Source organism: Telopea speciosissima, chromosome 1 (assembly GCF_018873765.1).
Source record: "Telopea speciosissima isolate NSW1024214 ecotype Mountain lineage chromosome 1, Tspe_v1, whole genome shotgun sequence".
NCBI lineage: Eukaryota > Viridiplantae > Streptophyta > Magnoliopsida > Proteales > Proteaceae > Telopea > Telopea speciosissima.
This window is the reverse complement of record NC_057916.1, coordinates 19,443,296-19,467,142: the sequence shown is the minus strand read 5'-3', so window position 1 is coordinate 19,467,142 and position 23,847 is coordinate 19,443,296. Positions and strand designations below refer to the sequence as shown.

Genomic DNA, 23,847 nt, shown 5'->3' with positions numbered 1-23,847 from the left:
AATAAATAAATAATTAATTAACATAAATAAAAAATATATAAATATCAACATGTGATAACTACGTTACCCACATGTAGAGTGCAGACAATCTATCGTCGAAAATGATATTTCGCTACGGAAAATTTTTCTAATCGTCGCCATAAATGCTTTTTCTTGTAGTGACATTTGACGGCACAACAGAGGCCAAGTGGCATACATAAAACAGACTTCTCCGTAGTAGTCGGAAGATGAATCTTAAAGTGAGTGAGAAAGTGTGAGTGTGTGTGGATCATATGAAACAAGAGAGAATTATATTTGACCAAATGGCTACCAATCAAATGTATTACAATGTGGTTGTGTTCAAGAATAGTCACCAACTCATCTGCTGCAACAATTGAACTTCTCAAGATTATAGATCCGTTGTTATATGGATGTTGAAAGTTCTCCAACTACTCTCCTTGTTCTTGCAATGGAAAACTTAAGAATCATGTATGATTTTTGATAAAATAGTATCATTCAATGGTTCTAACTTCTAACTATAAGATATAGAAACAAATGATCAAGTTTGGTTTAGACTAATTTTTATAGCGTATATTTAAGTTGTTGCAGTTAAAAAGCTCGTAGTTGGACTTTGGGATGGGCCGATCGGTCCACCTCATGGTGTGTACCAGTCGTCTTGTCCCTTTTGTCGGCAATCCGCTTTTGGCCTTAATTGGCCGGGTCGTGCCTCCGGTACTGTTACTTTGAAGAAATTAGAGTGGTCAAAGCAAACTTACGCTCTGTATACATTAGCATGGGATAACATCATAGGATTTCGTTCCTATTGCGTTGGCCTTCAGGATCGGAGTAATGATTAACAGGGATAGTCAGGGGCATTCGTATTTCATAGTCAGAGGTGAAATTCTTGGATTTATGAAAGATGAACCACTGCGAAAGCATTTGCCAATGGTGTTTTCATTAATCAAGAACTAAAGTTGGGGGCTCGAAGATGATCAGATACCGTCATAGTCTCAACCATAAACGATGCCGACCAGGGATCGGCGGATATTGCTTTTAGGACTCCGTCGGCACCTTATGAGAAATCAAAGTTTTTGGGTTCCGGGGGGAGTATGGTCGCAAGGCTGAAACTTAAAGGAATTGACGGAAGGGCACCACCAGGAGTGGAGCCTACAACTTAATTTGACTCAACACGGGGAAATTTACCAAGTCCAGACATAGTAAGGATTGACAGACTAAGAGCTCTTTTTTGATTCTATGGGTGGTGGTGCATGACCGTTCTTAGTTGGTAGAGCGATTTGTCTCTTTGCTTTGATTGAAATCATGTTATTTACCCCCAACAAAGGAAAAAAAAAAAAAAACAATAATGTTGAGAGAAATTATCTCTCTTACCCCAGGAGGTCATGGATTCAACTCTCCTGGTCACATTTATGCCATATTAAGGCACCATTTCTCTTCCCACCTCTCCCTTGAGAGTTATAGATCTGTTGGCTTGTCTTACGAAAATTATCCTCTCAGGTTCCCTGTCCGGTACAGTTCCCTAGTGCCTCTAATAAGAGGGGGATGGACCCCATCCAATCCCTTGTCTTAACCTTCCCTCCTTCGAAAAATATCTGAAATCAGATTGTAAAATGTGATTAGTTTAATATTTTTATAAAACATATGATATATTATTATATTACCCTTATTATAAACACTTTAATAAAGATATTTTGGTAATAGGAGTTGATGACCGTAATCGACGTAGGTCAGATTTGTTTACTAATCAGATTGGATAATATCTGGATATCTGATAAAATCCCAAATTCGAATATGATAGTAGTAAATCCAAACCGAATTCGATCGGTTTACATCCCTAACTGTAGTTAGTCATGAGCCCTTGATTAGGATAATCCCAAAAAACAAAAAATGGAATAGAAATAATAGCCTTGACAATAGGACTGGGGATGAAAGCTTGGATTAAAGAGATACTCCACAATACTATTCCATATTAAATCTGTGACATTAGAAACATCGCTATCATAGGCAGCGTAAGGAATAGTACATTGTCACACTGATGGGACCTAAGGGTCCCTCCAAATATCAAATATTCTCCCTCAGAACTATTGGAAAAGTGGCAACACTTGAACAGTACAGTTCCACAACAAAACCTTTTTGCACAAAATATAGAAACAAGCAAGCTTTTATTTTTAAAATATCTAGACTTTAAAACATGAGACCACAAAGCAAAAAAGATTAGTTAACATTCTTTAACATAATTTAAGAAGCAAAGCCATTTTATGAATCTTGGCTGATCAAAAGCCTAACCCTCCAAACTGTTTTGGTCTACAGATGGATTTCAATGAGATCAATGACCATTTTGAAGAAATAGTAACAAAATCTTTTAAAAAATTTGTGGTAACACAATTAATCTTTTGAAAAAACTGATTTCGGAAATCATAAACAAGGCATCCAGAATGTAACAAAGTTTAGAACAGATTTGATTAGGACAAACCATCGGCTTGTGATAAAAGAGAAATTTTCCAATTACGCAACTTAAATTAGATTTAATTGAATTAATAAACAATGCTAATGTGGAATTCTTGATTGCATATCTAATTAGTAATCACCATATTCTATTTTGATGGTTTAGATTAGTGACTTACCCTCTTACCTCCATGGTGCGACGAGTAAGATATTCAGATGTATAATTATCTATGGATCGAGTTTTCCTTCACCCATGGTAACAATAGAACCTCTATCTACGGAACTTCAATTAAACCTAGAAAGGGTATTTCAAATCTATGCTAATAAGATGCAGGACCACGGTTTTTGAGAATCCAGAATTGGTCAATTCAGATCGAAATTAACCATGACTGATCCCAATTCTTGCCAATTTGATACTATTGATTCTATTAATTCAAAACTGTAGAAACATTGAGTTTTTAGATACAAGGGCCAATTCTAGTGTGGCCTACGCTAGCACTCCCATGAGTGTATCTCTCTCCTCCCTATGTAAAAAGACACATTTAACCCCCTTGTTTTAAGGAAGAGCGAGATAGACACATGGGAGTGCTGGCATAGGCCACACTCATGGATAGAAAACTACCTCCCTATTTATTTATTTATCTTTTAAGACATTCTTGTTGTTTACAATCCGATTTGGATCAAAATCGGTAGAGATCGATCCAATTGCTTATTATGCGTTTTGAAACCTTTGGGCATAAGCCATCGTTTCAAAAATCCAATCATAACATCAGGTCACCTTTCTCCATCGTCAATTATTCATTTTTATGTTAAAAAAGTTTTCCTTAAAAAGGCATAGAGAGGTCCATCGTATGGGTGGTCCCCTAGTTCTGCTTAGAGTATTAGATGAAATGATAATGTGATTATTTCAATTGTTAAATATCTTGGGAATGGCTTGGATTTATATGAACGTTCACAATCAAATTCCATCATACTTTTTCGATGTCAAATCCTTTGCGGCCTGGGGTTGAACGGCCATCATGCTGCGCTCAACTCACAAACTGCCACGTAGAATTAATGCCAATCCAATGACTGGTAGATGATAGCATTTCAAAATTCAAAAATAGTGTTTAAAATTCAAAAATACCAAACAGCCATCTACCAACCATTGTATTTGCATATTTCCTTTATTCTACTATGTAATCAACTTCCATCAATCTTGACATGTAAGTAAGAGAGAGACCTTTAAGGTCTATTATCTCCATAAAATTTCAGCCACTTTAGACATACCACATGACATATTTGGTGCCATGTTAAGTATCTCTCCAAACGTACACCTGTGACACCCCTCTCCCTGTTATCGATTTGAAATGTGTAATCACAAAGAATCCCAATTAATGGTTTATGGTGGGAATTTATGGCGCTGGCTATCCCCCTTTGCATTTTCTTTTAAGTATTTGGTCTAAACTCCTGTTTTTGATCAAATTAGCTTTATAGTTCAAAGCAAGAGAGAATGAAAAAGCTAAAAAGTCACTCTCAATCATGGTTTGAGAAAATCTCACCATTTGGATGCATCCATGCAACTATGCTGGTGACTTGGTCTTGTCAAACCTAATCAAGGGGAGTCATTTTTTTTTAAAAACTAATGTAATAAATATGTATAAATTAATAAAAAATCAGAAAAATATGGAAAAAACAGAAAAAAAAAAAAAAAATAAAAAATCAAGGAATCACACATCAATGCATTTTGAGTTTATAACATTGAAACAAGAGAAGGGAGTCACGGAGTTGAGGGTTTCTTAAAACCCTAGCTATTTTAGAATTAGATTTACTATCTTACTCAACTAAGTCTTTAAGTGAACTAGTTTAATGGTTTTTAAAAAATTATTGAGTCATATTTGACTCGAACAATTTATGACTTAGTCTCGTCATTTTCCACCTTGGCCTAATCTACACGTCTCTTGATCAAATTTTCAAAAATTTGGACTTAACTCAGGCGACTTGTCGTAATCAAAACCTGACTTTCCAACTATGTATTAAACCCAAAATTTGACTAATCAGCGTTGCACCTCACATTTAGGTGAGGAGCGTTTTCTTTCCACCTTTCAACGCAATAACCTCTTTATTAATGTATCTCTATTCTCTAGTACAATTGCCTATTAACAAACATCCATAAATAAATTTAGGGAAGCAGTTTTTTGTACGGGAGTGTGGCCTATGCCAACACTCCTATGTATCTATCTCTCTCCTCCTTAATATAAGGGGGCAAAAGTATCTTTTTACATGTGGAGGAGAGAGATAGACTCATAGGAGTGCTGGCGTAGGCCACACTCCCGAACAGAGAACTTTTTCCCATAAATTTAAAAAAAAAAAAGTTAAAAAAAAGTTAGTGTATCTCTGATACAAATGCTCATTAACAAACACCCATAAATGAATTTAAAATATTCTGTCTCAAGTCTCAACAATTGAATGAGAGAGAGAGAGTTGAATGGCAGATGTGAATCTCATTATCCCACAATAAAGTGACACAGAGGAAAAAAAATGATGGTGTCGCTTGGAGAGAAGAATGTGAGGTGAGGACACCCAACTGGACCCACCCACCGTGGGTTTTCTTCATCTTAAACACCACCCAAGGGTTGGTAGCCAGTAGCCTCCTCGGAATGAAAGTGAAAACTCATAATCAACTTATCATAATTGAGAATGTTTACTTCGAAAGCCAACATATATATAAGTAAAAAAAAATACATGAGATGAGAGTGGAACCAAATGGATAATAAAAAATTGGGAAAAAGAACGCCACCTGGTCGTGCAGCACATGCTACTCCTGCACCTGACATAGGGGTGTGCAAAATGACTGCTATACCTACCAGAAACTCTGAAAATGACCAAAGGTATCGCGGTCATTTTACGCACACCTGTATCACAGCGCAGGGACGACGAGTCTGACGCTACCAGGTAGTGTTCTTTCTCCTTAACACATTAATATATTTCCCTCTAACCACCAAACTCAATTGTAGTATCATGTTTTTTTAATGGAGGTTCTTTTTGCTTTTCTGACTTCCAATGGCCATAATTGATTCATCAATTGTTTGCAAAGATTACCAAATTAACATGATTCACTAACTGGTTAAGATAGAATAGATAGTAGTTCGCTGTTTTGCACCTTTTCCATATCCATCTTGAAACAGTACAATTATTCCAACTTCCATATTGGAATTTGGAAGAAAAAAAATCCCCCCAAAAAATAAGGGTTTTCTTTCTCATGAAATTACCATATGAGGAAAAGTGAATTTAATGACCACATGGATGGAGAGCCACATTAGGCCTCTTTAGTCACTAGGGTGTGTAAATGAATAGTCAAAATTGTTTCTGTGATCCGTTTAACACTATCCGAATCCGTCCGAAAGCTAAACGGATGCGGATATGGATAGAATATAGCTATCCAAAAAACTATATTTACATGTAAACGGATAAAATATCTGATCCGTATCAGTGTCCGAATCCGTTTAGCACTATCCGAATCCGTCCAATAGCTAATCGGATGCGGATGCGGATATAGCACTATCCGAGCCGAATCCGATCCGTTTACAGCCCTACTCTTCACCTCTTCATGTGATAAATATGAATAATTGAAAATTCTCTCTGAGCAGGTGGTGTAGGCTACACGAACGCTCTATCTCCATCTTTCTCTGGACTACAATAGTCAATAGGGGTGTATAGATGTGGGGAGGGGTATACCTACATGTGAGAAGGTATATTGAATTTTAATCTGAATTTAACCATTTGGGTCATCTAACTTTATTGGTTTGAATGGGCTATAGGGTACTGTTGTGACAGATTCTGATCCGAACTGCGGTCCACCTGGTCGGGGTCAACTTGCACAGGTAGACAACAGAAGACAAGGAAATGCCGGCCTAGACCGGTTAACACACTCCGATGCCTAAGTCAGACATCTGCAACAGATAATATCCCAAAGTTAGGAACTTAAGGAAAATGAATAATTGGAGCCCCTTTTACCTGGGTTAGGCGCGTATATTTATAGTCTTAGTTACTAGATCGATATATGTGCTTGCTTGATCATAGATGGTAATGTCGGCTCCATGTAGTCCTAGATGGAGCGATTTGTGCCTGACACATGTCAGACCGGTAGTCACGCCAAAGGCATGACTTTGACCTGATCGAAGCCCTTGGTTAGGTTACTTAACCGTATCATTTTCTGGCAATGGTAGGTCGACCTGGGGCGATTATCCCGACCCGAGTCCAGGGCGAGTATGTTAGTTGTCCGGTTCCCCACATTTTGCTTGGGGACTGGTCGCGGTGAACTATGACTCATCAGGTACTTCCCTACACGTGTACAATGGGTTGATAATGGATGGATACAGGTGCAATTCTATGTGTGATCTGCAATAGTAGATGATGGAATTTGGTCTATTTTTGGTCTATTGACAATAATACCATTATAACCTTTTGCCATTAGGGCTTCACTTAACCGTACCACTACAGTAGTTTAGTACTTTATTCAATCCCTAAACAACCACAACTGACACTGTGAATCTCTTATGAAAAATCAAGTGTTGAATACTTTTTTCCAGATCAATCTACAAAATGGTCATGAAGGAAGCAAGCAAACCTATTTTTTTCCATGTAGGATATCAAGTGGGCAATCCTAATCCTTCAATGGAAAAAGATGAATCTGTATTCACAAAGGTCAAACCTCTGCCCCTGATTTTTAAAGACGTTTCTCTTGTGCTTTGTATTTATATTTTAAAGACAACTACTTGCTCAGTTGATTGTTGCGTTGCCGGTAGAGTGCAGACTCCTAAGAGGTCAGACCATGGTTTTACTGGTCAAAACCAGAACTGGGCTCCTTTTCGGTTTATTGCCCTGTGTGGTTTTGAAAACTATGGTATAAAGATCTAATCCATTTCGCAAACAAATAAGCAAGTTCAAATACATCAAGAATATAGTAAGAATGAACATGCACTCCACATGATAATGCCAACAATAACATTGGTACTTTAAGCAGTTTATACATAACGCACCATTTTAGCTTACACTTTACAACTGTATATTTCTACCTAATTAGGGCATTAGTTCGCTCAGTGGCTGAGAGAACCTTCTCTACTCGGCTTGGGCATATGTTTTTTCACTGGGAATGAAGAGAGCTTTCTCTGCATGGCCCATCTTTTTTCTGCCACATGGCTTGATCAGATGAGACCTAAATTTTGTGAACAGGTAGACCACAAGTCCCCTGCTCAAATTCTCAAGCTTCGGCCCAAAAGGAGTTTGAAAAATTCAAAACTATGAAAATGATGCATGGACATACATCGGAGGATATATATATATATATATAGTAGAATTTGAGTCTGAAATTGGCCATGTGGCCTATCCAAACATTCCCTTGTCTATCCAACGGTAGGAATTACGACATCATCCTGCCATGTCACAGAACTGAGGCCGCCCATGGAGACAAGTTTGGCCATGCAGACTGTCACCTTGTTGCCTAATTGTAACAGTCAGTATTGACATAATGTTCAGAAAACAGAGTTGGATCATAATAAAATAATACAATCCCCAATATAGAATAAGATCTAAACAACAAATACAGACAAAATAATACTTCCAGGTAACAAGCAAAGCATACATGGACTGGATTTATAAGCATGGGAACAAATACCCTGCAACTTTTCCTGAATTACAGGTGAAACAGTAATCATCTTTGGAGAAGTCTACTTGTGATTGAGCTGTGGTTACATATAAACTCATCTACCTTTGCTTATTTCAGGTTAATAATGTGCAAGAAATTAGAATTTACTTGCGAAAAACTTCTTATACAGCCCTGTTTGGGAAGGGCTTCCAAACAGCCCACCCTATTGCCACGTGGACAGAAGTTGTGGCTATTCCGACCATTGGATGATAGGAAATGGTTTGGATTGGCCACACATCAAATTCCAGAGCTTACTTCAATCAAATACTCTCCTATGTATTGGCATGCATCCTCATGTATGTCCATGCAAGCTTGCGGTACTCCGACCACTACTATGCACTCTCCCATAGTCCTGGATTTTTCGAAGCTCTATTTTTCTACTTGGCAGACTCCATTTGGGCTGAAACTTGACATGTAAGCAGGGGACCTTGAGATCTACCTGTTCTTCAAATTTTGCCCCCCTCTGATCTGCCATATGGCAGCTTTTTAGGACCTTTTAGGAAGGAAAACTGTCCTAAATTTACTTCTGATTAATTTCAATATACTTAGGGTGTAGCTAATACCAAATTAGCAAAAACAAATAATTTTAAGAAAAAATATTTAATTAATAAGAAAATAAAGTTACAATATAATCATAAAAATTACAACACAAAAACACATATAACTTACAATATTTCAATCTTCAAGCAGGTATCTGTTTCTTCTGGCACCAAAAGCAAATCTCTGGGCACAAAGAAATTAAAAAAAGAGGGAAAAGAAGAGAACAATAAATCAATTAGCAACAACCATCTATAAACTTAAAGATAACGACAGCACACACTTATTTGAGTCATAAAGAAAAGGTTTCTTATAAGAAATAGATGATTTTTCTTAACTGAAAATATCTGGGAGTAGGCCTTCAATCCAGTAAGAAAACGAATGTAGGTTGGTTTCATGGAACCATTGCTTGGGATGGATCTGATGCTTGGAACGAGATATTCTGCAACCTAAGTAACAAATATAAAGTAAAATAGAGAATCAGATCATGCATTTAAATAGTTGTTTGTATAAATGAGTAAGTGAATTATTTTACAGATGCATGTATGTATGTTTTGAGTTAGGTTGAGTTCAACATCAAAGGTAACTGACACCTAACCCAACTAAGAACCCATTTACTAACCTGAGTTAAAAATGCCAAGCAAAAATCTGAAAAATATTCATCCACCGAAGGTAGGAACTGAAAGACGCAGATTTGACTGCAAATATTCCTTTAAAAAAAAATTATTTGCTAACGGTATGCGTGGGCATTGGATGGGTGGCCAAAGTTCAACGTAAGGACTAAGAGGCCAGGCCCAGCCCAAGCCTGACCTGATCTTGGTTTTTAGTTTGCTTGGTCCAAGGCTTAAGCAAAATGTTCAAGGACCATTAGTCTTGGGTAGGTTTCTTGGGTTTGTAAATTTTATTCATTGTCAATGAGTCTAGAAACCATTAAAACTGTTCACTAAACTTCTATAACCTGTACAACACTCAGTACAACATGTAGAAAAAAACATAATATCAATCCAAAGTATACAATAGCTAATCTAACTTGAAAACATCACAAGATATTTGTGGATGGATATCGACTATATTAAATCTGTACCCTTCATACCATAAACCAAAGTTTACATGTCTAAGTATAATATGTAATAAGTTTCATCAGGCTTTTTGTGCTTGAGTCTTGGGCCTGCTTGGGCTAGTGAGACCTCAACTTGAGCCCCGCCAAACCTGTACTCAAGCTTTTAATTTCTCAGCCCAAGCCAATCCAAAACCCAAAAAATTCAGCCTGAGAACCAATATTTTGGGCTTGGGCAGGTCCAAGTAGATCTCCAAGTATACCCTCTCAAGCGCCCACCCCGGTTGGTGGGGACAAAAATTAAGACTAACAGCTATCCTGATTCCTGACACCCAAACTGAACCCAACCCAACCCATTTACTAGTTAGGTTGCAGATGCCAACGCAACTCCAAAAGAGAGAAAAAGGGTGGAGGAAGGCTGGAGTTCGAGTCAAATATTGCCATTGCAATCCAGGAATATGGGGTTCCTTGCACGTTTCCGTGTACATGTAGCAAGTTTTGTAAAGACTCAAAATATGGATCATGACATTTAGAAGGCTATGTTCCATAAGTGCACCAACCATTTTTGCTACATCTAGGTGAGAATTGACCATATAAACAAATGTACAAACTCATGCATGTTTTATGCATCATAAAATATAATAGAAGGCCCAGACAATGGTTTCAGACTGTTTCCGTCCCTCGAAAGGGAAATTTACAATTGAAACATTGTAAAATTTAATGAGTTAGGAAATATTGCAGAAAATAGGAAAATATTTAGGAAAACGAAAAGACAGCATGAAATTCAAAGACAAAAAAATAACAACAATATTACTTTCACGTTCATTGCATAAAGTTTGGTTAATGAGATTTAACCAAATCCTGAGCCATGCATGTGATCATTTTGTATTTTACCTCTCCTGGCGGAGCCTAATCATGACCAACTCAATTAAACTAAACCCTTTAACAACTAATTAGTGCCTTAATTATGATCATATGCTATTATTTGAAAGGTAGTTTTGAGCATTTAGAGACCAGGAAGCTCATGGACCATCCTAAATTCCTCTAAATAGGTTGCAGGCATCCCATAGAACTATGTTCTCCATAATTATAGAATGATGACGATCAATATCTTACCACTTCCGCTGGTTCTGCTAAAACATTAATGAAAAATTTGGCCTGCAGTTGAATTATAGTGTTAGTTCTATGCTGAAAAGCCACAAAGAAATAGCCAAAATGAGGGGATGTTCAGTTTTTGTATTCAACCTGCTTTGAAGTGGCCCCAGACATGAGAAGATCAGTTGTAACCATACCAGGCTGTAACAGACAGAGAGAAATGATCTAAAATGAGAATATGCACATGTTAACTAAGACACTGGATATCTGACAAGGTGAATTTGATAACCCAGCAAGTTGAGGATACCTCAGCTATGCATCTTAACAAATCAAAATCAACGAAAGTAAGTTATAGGGGAGGAAGAATCTAGATTAAGGTTTATAGCTAAAACCAGAAGATGAGGTAACGGCTAGATAGAAAAATTAGGATAATTTCCTGATGTTCATGTATACATATTTGTTCAGTAACCCAGAATACCTTTTTTTTTGGGGGGGGGGGGGTAAAAAGTAACCCAGAATACCTCAGCCGGTGCAGTCTTCTGTAACTAATACTCCAAGAAGGTTGGGGGGTGGGGGAGGGGGAGGGTGTATATCTCTCAGAAATGCAGCTCTAAGAAAAGAGTGGTGTAGGCTGAACGAAGGGAAGCTGGATGTATATTTTTGTGATGTGGATCTGTTTGTAAAGTCAAGGCAGCGAAGTTAACAACGGAATATACAAGAAATTTTGAGTTCAAAAATCAAAACAAATGTTTGGTATGACATGGTATGAGAATATAACTGACAACCAGTAACCATGCAAGAGAGAGAGAGAGAGAAGAGAACTGAGGAAGAAGAGGGATAGACTACCAAGGAGATCAGCAGAATCGATACTCCTTGCAGTCCCCCCTACCGTATTGATAAGCAATTACAATTTAGACAAGGAATAGGAATCCTTCTTGTAGAAGGAAACCCAAAATGGAAGATAACTAAAGAGGCCAAGCTTAATTAGGAAAGAGAAATCTAATCTAACTAGGAAAACAATAAAGCAAACAAAGCAAAACAACCAACCACGATAGGGACACTCCCCTATTGAGGTACACATAAAACTGTGCCCCCACGGTACACATGTTGCAATCTTTAACACCCCCCTATTGTGTTTGGTATTCATTCTTAGAATACATTCCAGGTCGATTTTGCATTCTCAGATGATAAAAATAGTTTTGGGATGATGTTCTTTGTGCCGCAGTGCAGCCTGCACCTAGACACATGGGCTGGGTATTCAGGGGGGCAGGGTAGTCATTTCTCCCACCCCCATGTGTCTGGGCGCAGCCTGCGCCCCCGGTACAGAGAACATTTGGCCAATAGTTTTATAGTTGTTTTTGTCGTCTGAAAATTCGAAATCCACCTAGAATGCATACCAAACGCAGCCTAAAATATCTGAAAATCTCTCTCATTATTACTTATCAATAATAGAAGTTACGTTGAAAACTTGTACAAATATTGAACTCACCAATTAGAAATGTACAGGTAGAATTTAATTTGAATACTGAAAGAAACACTCTTTATGTGAAATATTATTCCCAAGGCTAAACAGCACTCTATAGCTTCAATTCATTCAATCAAATGGCTCTACAGCCTTACATTGCTTATATAGACTGAAATATAAATTCAAACTATGAAACTGAAAACCAACTCCTAGTATGAATAAGAGCATTACAATGTTGCTGAGATAAAAAACACAACTAATAACTAACTATTCCTACTTGAACTAGGAATGAAAATAAGCTACTACTAAGCCTAATCCCATATGCCTAACTTGCACCAACATTTTTTAGACCCATTATAGTGGTCCATTACAAAGAAAACACATGGAATCAAACGCCCAATGCATACATAACCCAACCCAAGGCTTATTTCCACTAAAATAAGCCCTTTAGGCGACTTATCTGCATTGCAACACAAATCAGATCAGCAACACAGCGATCCCTTGGTTTCTTATTTCAACTAATAAAGGAATACATCACAGACACATGCAGCCATAGTTGCTGCACACGCCACGCATCTCACCTTGAGGACTCTCAAACCAGATATATACATAACACTGATTAAGTTTGCTCTGTTATCATGTAACAGAATCAGAACATGGATGACCTGTATCTAGGGTTGCATAGAAGGACGAATGGAGAGAAAGAGGGCATACCGGTTGGAGAGAATTACTCAAATCGGCTGCTAAGATATATTTATAATGTTGTAATTATGGTAAATACAAGAAACCCCTTGACTTATATGTATTTACACATAAGCCCATAAATAAAAACTATTATTTCAAAACACTACCTACAACTGTGTGTTGATATACATTGTTGTGACCTTTACTTAACAGCTCAAGCTTTTGGGATAAACGGTTGTAACATGGAAACAAAGCTAGGCGGTTTTGTGCTAAGAGGTTGTAAAATAACAACAGAAGAGAAGAAAAATGAAGTAAAAAAAACATTGATAAGCCGAAGTACAAAGAAAAGAGAAAAGAAATACAACATACCGACAGGTTATGCACCACAACATTTTTAACATCTTGCATCTGTAATTCAGCCTGTGGACATATCACAAAATTCTGTGTATAAAAACAAAAACTCCATTGAACCTCATAGTTTTGCACAATCCTTCACCCAGAGAAGTGCACAAAAATGTAGATAAAATGTTTAGTCACATGCAATATTATTTTAATTTCTTAACCATAGTTGTCAAGGCGACACCTTGTTCGTGTCACCTTGCGTCCAGGACCCCTCCAATGCCTTGGGTGGCCTAGACTCCATGACGACTATGATCTTAACAGAATATGCAGCCTTATGCTATAGATCCAAGCACTCATTGTGTTTCACTTAGGTACAAAATCCTTGGCAAACCCAGGGTCTTTGAGCATCAGGAAAAAAAAATTATCATTCATAAAATCAATATTGGGACAGGTTGCACACAAGCATTGTATGGAAAAACCACTGAATGGTTCTCACTTGTACCAAAAAGACGGATCAAAATCAAACTGATAGCAACCATCCCATAGGTAAAATCTTTTGTGACAATTGTTTCTTTTTCATCAAGAAGAACATGATAGAATGAGTATTTCTAGTCAACATCATTGTTGAAAACAGGCCTAATGGATCTGTTAGGGCATTCAATTGATGGACCTAAAACCCCAAGCAAGTGAACAATGTGGACTACTGGACTTGCTCAAGTTAAAGAAAGAGAGAACCATCAAGGATACTCAGAATCTGTCTGTAAAATTCCCAAATGCCTAAAACATAAATAGTTAGGAAAGAAGCCTGAAAACTTCCCTACCAAGTGTCCTCAACATCCCCACTCCACAAAACCAAGACAAAAAAAATATACCAAGTTTGATGGTACCTGTAATGACTTTGTCAAGTGAACTACACTGCGTTTTGTTGCCCCATATGCAGCAAATCTAGATCATAAACAGAAAGACAATCACCAATGATCAACGAATTAGAAGATAAACAGGACATCACCCAACCATTTATAGATTTGACTTCTGAGAAAAAATGAGACACAATAATACCCAGACAACTGGACCATGACACTGAAAAGGATATACAGATTTGATATTGTAAAACCATTAAAGACAAAGGTACATAGGATTGGCTTTTATTGGTTGTTGGTGATGAAAGAACGAGAGAGACTCTCAAACCTGTAAGAGAAGAGAGATTGCAAGAGATGGAGAGAAAGGGAGACTCGTGATTAGGTCAAAATAGACCCACTCGCCCCCTATTTATACATTCACATATGGAAAGCCCTGCCACATGCGAAAAAGCGAAAATGCCCCTAGTATACAATACAACAAATTCAGGACCGCCGGAGTTGGGGAAGAGAGAACAGTACTTTCCTTGCTAAACTCCAACAATTGGGTGTATCTATATTTGAGGGCGGGCCTCAATGCAACGGTAAGGTCACTCCATTGCGACCTAGTGGTCATGGGTTCAAGTCGAGAAACAGCTTCTCCGTGAAGCGGAGTGAGGCTGCGGGCATTATGAATTTATGACGCTTCTCAGTCCCCATAGTGGCGGGAGCCTCGTGCACTAGGTACGCCCTTATTTTCGGGTGTATCTATATTTCTACACTAACCCGCAAAACACATTATGGCACAGCAGGACAGAATTAGAAGATGACAAAAGAGGCTATCTTGATTACTCTGTGAGTCACAAAAAGTACTTCCAGGGGCAACAAGATTAAAGCATGGTTAGAAGCACAAGATGAAGTTAGCTGCAGTTAAATGCATCACAGTACCTTGGAGTTGGTCTTCCATCTGAACCAGCTCCATCAATGTTGAAAATATGACCTCCTCGAGGCTGGTTCAACATCATCTTTATTGCCTATAGATCACAACCATGAGAGAAATAGACCCTTCAAGGATTAGATTAAACCAGAAGATCAAGAGATTGTTCTTTACCTCTCGGCAACATATCATTAGACCAAGTGTGTTTGTTGTAACAACTTCTCTGTCAAAGAAACAATACCTCAAAGAGGCTTAAAGTTAAATGGATGGAACATCACATAGGAAGATAAGTCACTGAAGCTTACATAAGATCTTCATCTGAAGTTTCTGACAATGGTTTAAAGCTGTATGCATTTGATCCTGCATTATTAATCTGCATCCTTCCACAAAATACAGTAGCATAGGAGTAAGATAACAGACTTGACATTGTGAGTTGTAAAAAATTAACAGTTCTAAAAATTGACCTGACAACTTAAAGCTAATAATCAGCCACCAGCAAACAAGTGGGCTTAGGTTCCTAGTAAGGCAAAACAAAAGCTTAATACTCAACTGAACTAGGTTTTATTCCAACTAGTTGGGGTGGCTTCCTGAATACCTTTTTCCCCTTCCACCCTATAAATTCATGACAACAAATTATGGTAATCCATGCTAAAAGGGTCTGGCATAAGGCTTTAGATGCTGAACAATAATGCAGGCCCGGTTTAAATATGGATCAGGTTGCAACCAACCCCCCATGATTGGTGGTGAACGAATGAATTGATTATAAGTATGGATATGGGTTGGACCATAATTTTGGGGTTTTATTATTATACTGTGTCTAATTTACAAGCCCAAAAGTGGGGGTCAAAGGGGATACACGAAAGTTATGTTCTATTTTAGTGGGTCTCATGCTAGTAGTTGATAAGGTTAGTTACTAGAGTCTTCTTTTAGTTTTAGTAGATGATAAGGTTATTTATTTTAGTGAAGTCTACTAAGATTAGTTTAAACCTATTAGGAAAGTTAATAGTCCTTAGAGGGGTTTATTTCCGTTTTTGAGTTCTCCTATATATATGCAACCAACCCCCCATGATTGGTGGTGAACGAATGAATTGATTTTTTGGTTTTGGAAATATTGGTTGTTGCCTAGTGTTTTCTCTCTCCTTTCTACTCTAGCTATCTCCCTTCTTTTCTCTTTCTTTTTATTTCTCCCTCTCGTTTTTGCTTCTCTCTCTCATCCTCATAGTAAGAGATCTCCCTCTCACTTTCTTCTTATCTTTTCTCTCTCCTACCCTACAGTTGATGATATTCTTCTTATATTTCTTTCCTATTTCTTCTTATCTGTCTTCTATTTATTTGTTCAGTTTTAAATCGTAATTTTAGTGGGCAAGCCTTGGAGGCGTTGGCGCAACGGTTAAGTTGTGCCATTGCAACCATCAGGTTGTAGGTTTGAAACATGGAAAGTGGAAACAGCCTCTCAGCGAAGAAGGGGTAATGCTGCGTACATTTACCCCTCCCAGACCCTGCAGTAGCGGGAGCCTCGTGCACTGGGACACTCTTATTTTAGATCCTAATTTTAAGGAGGATTTTATCTTCTTCAATCCAATCGTAACTTACTTCTTTTCCTCCTCCTTTATTGGGACAGCACATCAGATTTACTCCCCTTATACTTCCTTCCAATGCATGCTAGTTTCAGATCCTAAATTTAGGATCTAACCTTCGTAACTTCTCTCCTCTCAATTGCGTCACATCAATCTTTATTAATTGTGCTAATTAAATTCTGTTTTTCTGGAAATTATCCTTGAAATCTGGCAGTTATTCTGATGAAAATATGACTGTTAATTTTGAGATCAATCTAGCTCACATCTAGCCGTCATATTGGGATCTCTTCCATTCCATTAATAGACCTATTACTCGCAGGCCAATCAGATCTGATCGAGCATCAACATCCCCTCCCCCCTTTTTCTTTTTTACCTGGAGCCGCTGGTTTCCTTTTTTATTCCCCCCCCCCCTCAACACACAAAGGAAAGTAGGTGAGAGTGAGACACTAAATGCAGAGAAGTCAACATAACAGAGGTAAATCCAGGACGAACTACAAGACCCAACAAGAGTAAAGATATGTTAGCCCACAGAATAAAAGAGAAGAATTGCGTTCATAAGAAATAAGGCACAATCTATATCAACTCACGCTGCAACAAATGCCAGATATACCACCCAATGAATCTGAGCTCTTCATACTCAGGAAGGACTGAAGTCCCAGATCAGAGAAATGAAGTCCTCCAATCTTTAAAAATAAATAAATAAAAATATCAAGCAAAGATTCTAAATGTTAGGGCCATGGATCTCAAGTAGTGTTATTCTTATCACCGTTAAGTCACAGAATGAAGCTGAGTTCTTAATCCTCAGGGAAGACAACTAAGTCCTATCCAAAATTCTTCTCCTTTATCTGTCATGATTAGATAATAATGAGCCCTCCAAAGGGAGGAAGGGGTAAAACCACGATAGCCATCAATCCTTGACACATACCCATATATCAATGTATTTGAGCTTGTCACGGGCAAATGCAACTAAATCCTTGACATCGTTCCCTTCTCTAACATCACATGTAGTACCCTGAAGAAAAAGATCCTTCAGAATACAATACAAGAAAGTACATTCAACAATATCAAGGCAAGGTAAAAACAGAAGACAAAGAAGCGACAAAATGGAAAGCAGAAAATTAAAAGAAAAGCTATGTAGTGGGTACCCACACATGCTGCTCCCCGAACTCTTGTCTCAAATTTTGAACTGCTGACTCCACCCGTTGACCTGCAAAGGATCCCCTAAGAAAACATAAGCATGAAGTGCAGTTTTTCAAGTGGCAACCACCTGTAAAATTTTCATTATTTTTATAAATAAGTTATGAAGTTTTGGTAAAGCATAAGCTTAAAAGACTTAAACAAAACATAAATAAATGAATGTAAAAGGCAAACAAAAATAAATAAAAGAATGTAATCACTGAAATTTCTAGATACAAGTACAGGTACATCAGGACAGATATCCAGGTTCAACCAAAAAAATATGGTCTTCTTACCTCCCATTGAAAATTTAGAAGTCCACTCCCAATTCTCTCAAACTCTCCTCTCAATTGTACTTGCCCATAACCAAGATCATTTAGCAGACCAAGGAGTGAGAGTAATGTGAGACCATCCTTGAGAGCACTACTGTAATGAAGTGGAAAAGTTCTACCATAGCTTCTTTTATTTGCATTTGGGTTTTACTAATAATGGGTTTAAATGTACTGGGCAAGGTTTACTTTTGTTATGGGAATTTATTACTAAATGGGTCTTTGGTTTAACCCATGAATCATATTAGTTAGCTTGGTACGATGAAAATGAGAGTGAGATTTTCAGATTTAAAAGGGAAGCCTGTGAGTTTTCTAGGGTTGTCTGCAGTCTTCCCAGCTCTAGGCTGCTGTCAATTGTTCCTAGCTGCGGTTACAGTTTCCTAACTTTTATAGTGTTTTCTTTTGATTTTGAACTTCTGTGCTGCTAATACTCTGCTTGCTGTTTGTTGGGTGGCTATTCTCAAAAAGTAATTGTTTACAGGATTGCTCACAACCCTAAACAGCATTTTATTTCCTCTTCTTCATTTTTCCTCAAAGGTTACTAGTCCACGGGTACAACAATGGTACCTTGTTCATGATGTTTCTCAATTTTCCTCCATTCACCTAAACCCTAATCACTGATACCCTTTTCCCACAGTTTCCCTCTTGTAATTCAGCCTTAAAACTGGAAAACATCAGATTTCCTGCATCTCCATGTCATTAAAGGTTCTCTGGAAACATTAAGTCCCAATTGGTGATTTCATTTACAAAATATCAAGACTATATTATGCTGACTTTCCCCTTGATTAGCAATACGCATCTCAAAAAATATTTCTATTTTATAAATATTTTTCCAGAAAATATTTTAATATAGGTTGCTAGAAAGAAAATCTCTGTACACTTTTGAACTGCCTTGAGCCAGATAATCAACTAGAAGATCATATGAAATTTTTTTGGGTAATCTTAGACCATATTTTCATAATTTGCAGAAACTAATATAGGACTAGAACCTGAAAAGGTCTAATCTCAGCCAGGATCCCAATATAGGCCCAAACAGCAGTGATGTAAGAGAAGTAATAATAACTCACAGACCAGCAGCTATGAGGAACTGCTATTGTAGTCGAGTAGGGCCCTGGGTGAGTCAAGAAACCCAAAACCTGATGCAATTCTGATCAGCCAAATAACAGAACCGATCTTGTCTGTCAATGTTCTGAAACCATATTTAGTGAAGTCGATACGGGAAATCTGAGAGGGAAATAATGATCTGATGATGATGCAATTTGGAAGCAGCAGTTGTTGATGAATCCCCAAGAGATTGCTGAAAGCAATTTATAAGAAATCCAAGCAAAACCCAAGTAGATCTGAGAAGTCGATTTGACTGTTTTAGGGTTTTGAAAACCCTAAAAGGTTGGGATCGATGTGGTGGAGACTCTCTGATCTTCAGCAGCTTGATGGGTATTCCAGTAACTTGTTGATTGATGAATGAAGGATGTATGTAACCCAGCAGTAGTGCAGCAACAGTAGTCGGCAGCTTCACAAATTGATGGAAGGAGTATGGATTGATTATGGAAGAATGGGGTAGGGAATGGGTATCTCACCCTAGGCCTCTCATCTATCCTATCTCAGGACTTCAACATTGCAATAAGCAAAATTCTTCCATTCATTCAATCGTGAGCTCTCAAGAGTTTATTACAATAATGGCTGAGACAAAATAAACAAAATAGAAACTAGACTCTAACTAGGATTCCCAACAATATTAGGATTCCCAATTAGGATTACAACTCAAACATAACTAAGAAACATAACTAGGAAATAAACAAAACAAAACAAAAAAAACTAATTAAAATAAATTCTACATCAGCCCCCACGATTTTACTACTGGTGTAGGGTATACCCTACACCTACAGTGCTGCTGGTGTAGGGGAATCCCTACACCTGCAGCTGTACTTTTTGGTATACAGCCTAGATACATCAAAAAACCCAATATTCACATCATCAGGTATTTTAATGTAGTTAGCAGTGCATAATTCACAGCAAGAGTCCTACACTAAGAGTAATAAATTAGTGTGCGCAGAATTGGGAAAACAGACCTTAGTACTAGTAATACCAGTTGCTAGAAAAGAAGTGGTCCAGTTGCTTGCACGGTTCACACGTTATAAATAAGCACATTATGGAGTAACATGCACACAGGCACAACTACCATGTTTTCCATATTCATATAAGGTTAACATTCTTTTTGAGCCTATTAATGTAGAACCCATTCCCAGCTAGACAACTAGGAACCAGCCCCAAAACAGGATCACACAATATCAATATCAGTACAATATATCAACAGCTCCATCAATATAAAATAACAGAGACACCCAACAGTAGGTGAACCAGCAAGGTACTTTAGCTCTTAAAACCCTCAACAAGGCTTAACAGTACCTTGGGTGATGTCCAGCCACAGAAGAAACAAAAATAAGACAAGTTCTGATCTATCGGCAGACAAAGAAAATAGGCTAACAGGCTATTAACCAGGATATAACAGGTTACAGAATTAGTAAAAACACCATGGACAAGGATGGTCTTCCAGTCGAGGGTAGGGAATTAGGAACGGAATAACCCCACAAAATTACAGACAAAACTGATGGATGTATGTTGAGTTATAATAGTGTTCTCAAATTAGAAACTAGAACTCACAATAGCAACTCACAACATATAGCAATATTCAACCACTGGATGAGGCTGAAACTGACATCAAAGGAAGACATTATGGAAGGTGTTACACTGTCAAAAGGTGGCCTGAACCTGATGGATGGATCTGGGATTTATTGGACTTCAAGTCAGCTGCAAGGAAAGCACCAGAACAGTGACCCGCAGGGTAGAGGATGTATTTCCAAGGTTCAGCTTCTGATGGACTCCATAGCCTGAGTTCCCACTCAAGCCTCAACCAGCATCACACCAATCGCCCTAGCATCTCACCAGGAAATTTTACTCTGAGAAGCATCTCACAGTCAACCGCATCACATAAGCTCTTTGGTATAAACCAGAATTTATTATCAACTCAAATCGTGGGGAGCTGTAACAGCCCCTACCTTTATTAATAACAACCGCCTCGATTACAAAATTAGAAACTCCCCCATGGTTGTTGGACAGTAGTTCCAAAATAGCAACTAATTACAATTTAAAATAGAAACTGAAATCTATTTAAGATCTAGTAACTGAAATCTAATTAATATCTTGCGACAACTAAGATAGCAACTAAAGAAAAATAGTAACTAAATAAAATCTTCTCGAGGAAGTCTTGACAGCTCAAATATTCTAGAAATACCCCACGCAATCAGCATCATGACCTCTTAGAAATCTCCACGCAAAGACCAATTAAGTCATAATAATGGGCCACAATCTGGTCCACTTTTGCTGTTTCGATGGGCTGGCTGAATTACTGCTGGTCCTTTTCCTCTTCATGCTTTGATCTACATCACCTATCCACCAGACATCCTCTATCATTGATTCAATCACAACATAAAGCCACCCATAACTCCATGCTTTCACAAGGTCCCATGACCTTCACTTGGTGTTTTCCATGTGATTATTTCCCACAATTTTCAAGTAATTCTCACTCAGCAGAACTGTATCTGCAAGGAGGGCTGTCAGTGGTTCGGTTTTGAGCCGACAACTAAGAACAGGTTAGCTGAGGACTTAGACAGTTTGAATTGAAAATATGTAGGTCCAGATTCTTGCAGTCACACACACACACATATAATAGGCCATCGGTAGCAACACAATCTCAACCACACCCAATTTTGAACCCCAGTAGTCAGGGTGTGGGACCAATTTATAGGACAGCTGGGACCAGTCTAGATCTGTATAGTTGAGTCCATCTATTAAATCCATTTCAGATATCAATAACCTGCTTTGAAATCACCTGTTTACAAGTCCAACTACCTGCCAGATGTAATTTGTAACAGATTACAACAGTTAAAAAAGAAAAGAAAAAATGAATGCATTACTAGATCCCTCACCTGATCTTGAGCAGATTAAAACATTGTCACCTGCTTTTAGAAACTCTTTAACAAGCGCATATCCTATTCCTGATTGGTGGACAACAAAATAAACTGAAATTTAGCAAAAGAAAAATGAAAATAAGAAACATTTTTCTGTTTTTGTCCATACAAGAGGGAGAAAAACACCATGTTCTAAAATATCTACTCGTGGAGTGTTTGATTGAAAAGTTTGAATTACTTGTCAAAAGACACCCCCACATAACATACTAACATAAAGTTTAAAAGGCTTCATTTACAAGCTAACTATACATATAGGACAATAGGATGCATTCAAGTCCCTTATTTGCAGTTAGCAAAAAGACAGAGACTGGGATCCAAAACCCTTAACAAGTTATAATGCATCCAGTTAAACTGGAAAGAAACAATTGAAGTGCGATCAGGGAAAACTTGCTGGACCCTGAATCAAAATTAGTCTGAGATGATGACATATAGGACCCTATCACAGTATCACTGTTCTAGCTCATGCTCCTGCATAAATTCAGTATATAGTCGGGCAACCAATCTGAATTTCGGTGCATTTTTGCACAGAAGGAGGTGGCTGAACTTGTTGGATTTCTTGACATAATGTTTGTGCTAACTAGAGAACTACAAAATGAACAATGTAAACAATCTTATATATGGCACATCCAAAAAGTGATTTATTATTCAGATGCTCTGAACCAAGAATTACATGGGCATTTGCAGTCCAAGGACTGAGAGGAATGCGGTTCCTTGTTGCAGAAAGGATAAGCATCCGCTTCTCATTTCTGTGGCCCCAATGAAACACACCATTCTTATGAGAGAACAGTCCGACTATCATAGACATAATCTAACTCTCTACAAGAACAATTTGAAAAAAAATTTGATACAGTCGGCTTCCGGTAAGTGAATGTGTTTAAAATTTCCATTTAGAGTACTTAAGACTGATCGGAAACATACAGAACCAAAACAAGAAAATATACTTCGACAATTAATTGAGCCCCAATCATTTCAAGCTCCTAAAAAGTGTCCAAACATAAATAACGAAGAGAATCCTAGGAATCAGAGTGTTACTTGTATTATTAATCAAAGAGTCGGATTGAGTTATATAAGATGGATGATCGCAAACGGAATCGAAACTAGATCAAATTACACGAGAGAGGTACAAGAATCAAATTTAAAAGGAAATTGAACCCCCAGAGGAGTGGAGAGTAGACTGACCTTTAGTAGACCCAGTGATCAATACATTATAAGGAGGAACCATAGGGCTTTTTGTCGCAGATGATTCCGCCGTAATTTGGGGAAGGTTCAGACTCGACACGCGAAGCCCGAGTTTCAGACACCGTCGGTGGAAGGCATAGGTCGGTAGACGATAGCAGTCGGTGCGACAACGGTCAAATGAAAAGATATGAGCTTCAGTTTTAGCGGGAATAGGAGAAAGGGAAATGGCGGGAAAGAGAAGAGAAGCCATTGGAGTACGACACCAGGAAGTAAGCAGGTGGAGGGGATTATTGGATAAAGGAAAGGGTTTCTCGAGAAGCAGGCGCGGGGTTTATAGATATTTTCTATATTTCATTTAATATAAAAATTAAAATTAATAAATAAATAAAGAGAATTGGATCCTCTACCGTTGCTTTGTCAGATATACTTTTTCATTGGATAAAATCATTCGGTTTTTCCCCTTGATGATAATTACTA

At 37.9% G+C, this 23,847-nt stretch overlaps 1 protein-coding gene across 1 annotated transcript; it reads right to left on the bottom strand.

Moving 5' to 3' along the window:
* Positions 1 to 8,697: 8,697 nt before the first annotated feature.
* Positions 8,698 to 23,620, bottom strand: LOC122648689 (chlorophyll(ide) b reductase NOL, chloroplastic). The gene is made up of 13 exons (XM_043841910.1): positions 23,371 to 23,620; positions 22,150 to 22,218; positions 17,804 to 17,865; positions 17,584 to 17,670; positions 15,387 to 15,454; positions 15,256 to 15,304; positions 15,093 to 15,178; positions 14,196 to 14,253; positions 13,336 to 13,386; positions 10,968 to 11,018; positions 10,839 to 10,880; positions 9,004 to 9,114; positions 8,698 to 8,851 (listed from the first exon to the last, which is right to left on the bottom strand). The coding sequence occupies exons 1-13, from the start codon at positions 23,618 to 23,620 to the stop codon at positions 8,804 to 8,806; spliced, it is 1,032 nt and encodes a 343-aa protein (XP_043697845.1). The 3' UTR covers positions 8,698 to 8,803.
* Positions 23,621 to 23,847: the final 227 nt, after the last annotated feature.

Coding starts and splice junctions, on each gene's coding strand:
- LOC122648689 (XM_043841910.1), bottom strand. CDS start 23,620: ATGGCTTCTCTTCTCTTTCCCGCCATTTCCCTTTCTCCTATTCCCGCT. Junction 15,305..15,386: donor ACTTCAGATGAAGATCTTAT/GTAAGCTTCAGT, acceptor TTTCTTTGACAG/AGAAGTTGTTACAACAAACA. Junction 9,115..10,838: donor TAGCAGAACCAGCGGAAGTG/GTAAGATATTGA, acceptor TTTGTTACTTAG/GTTGCAGAATATCTCGTTCC.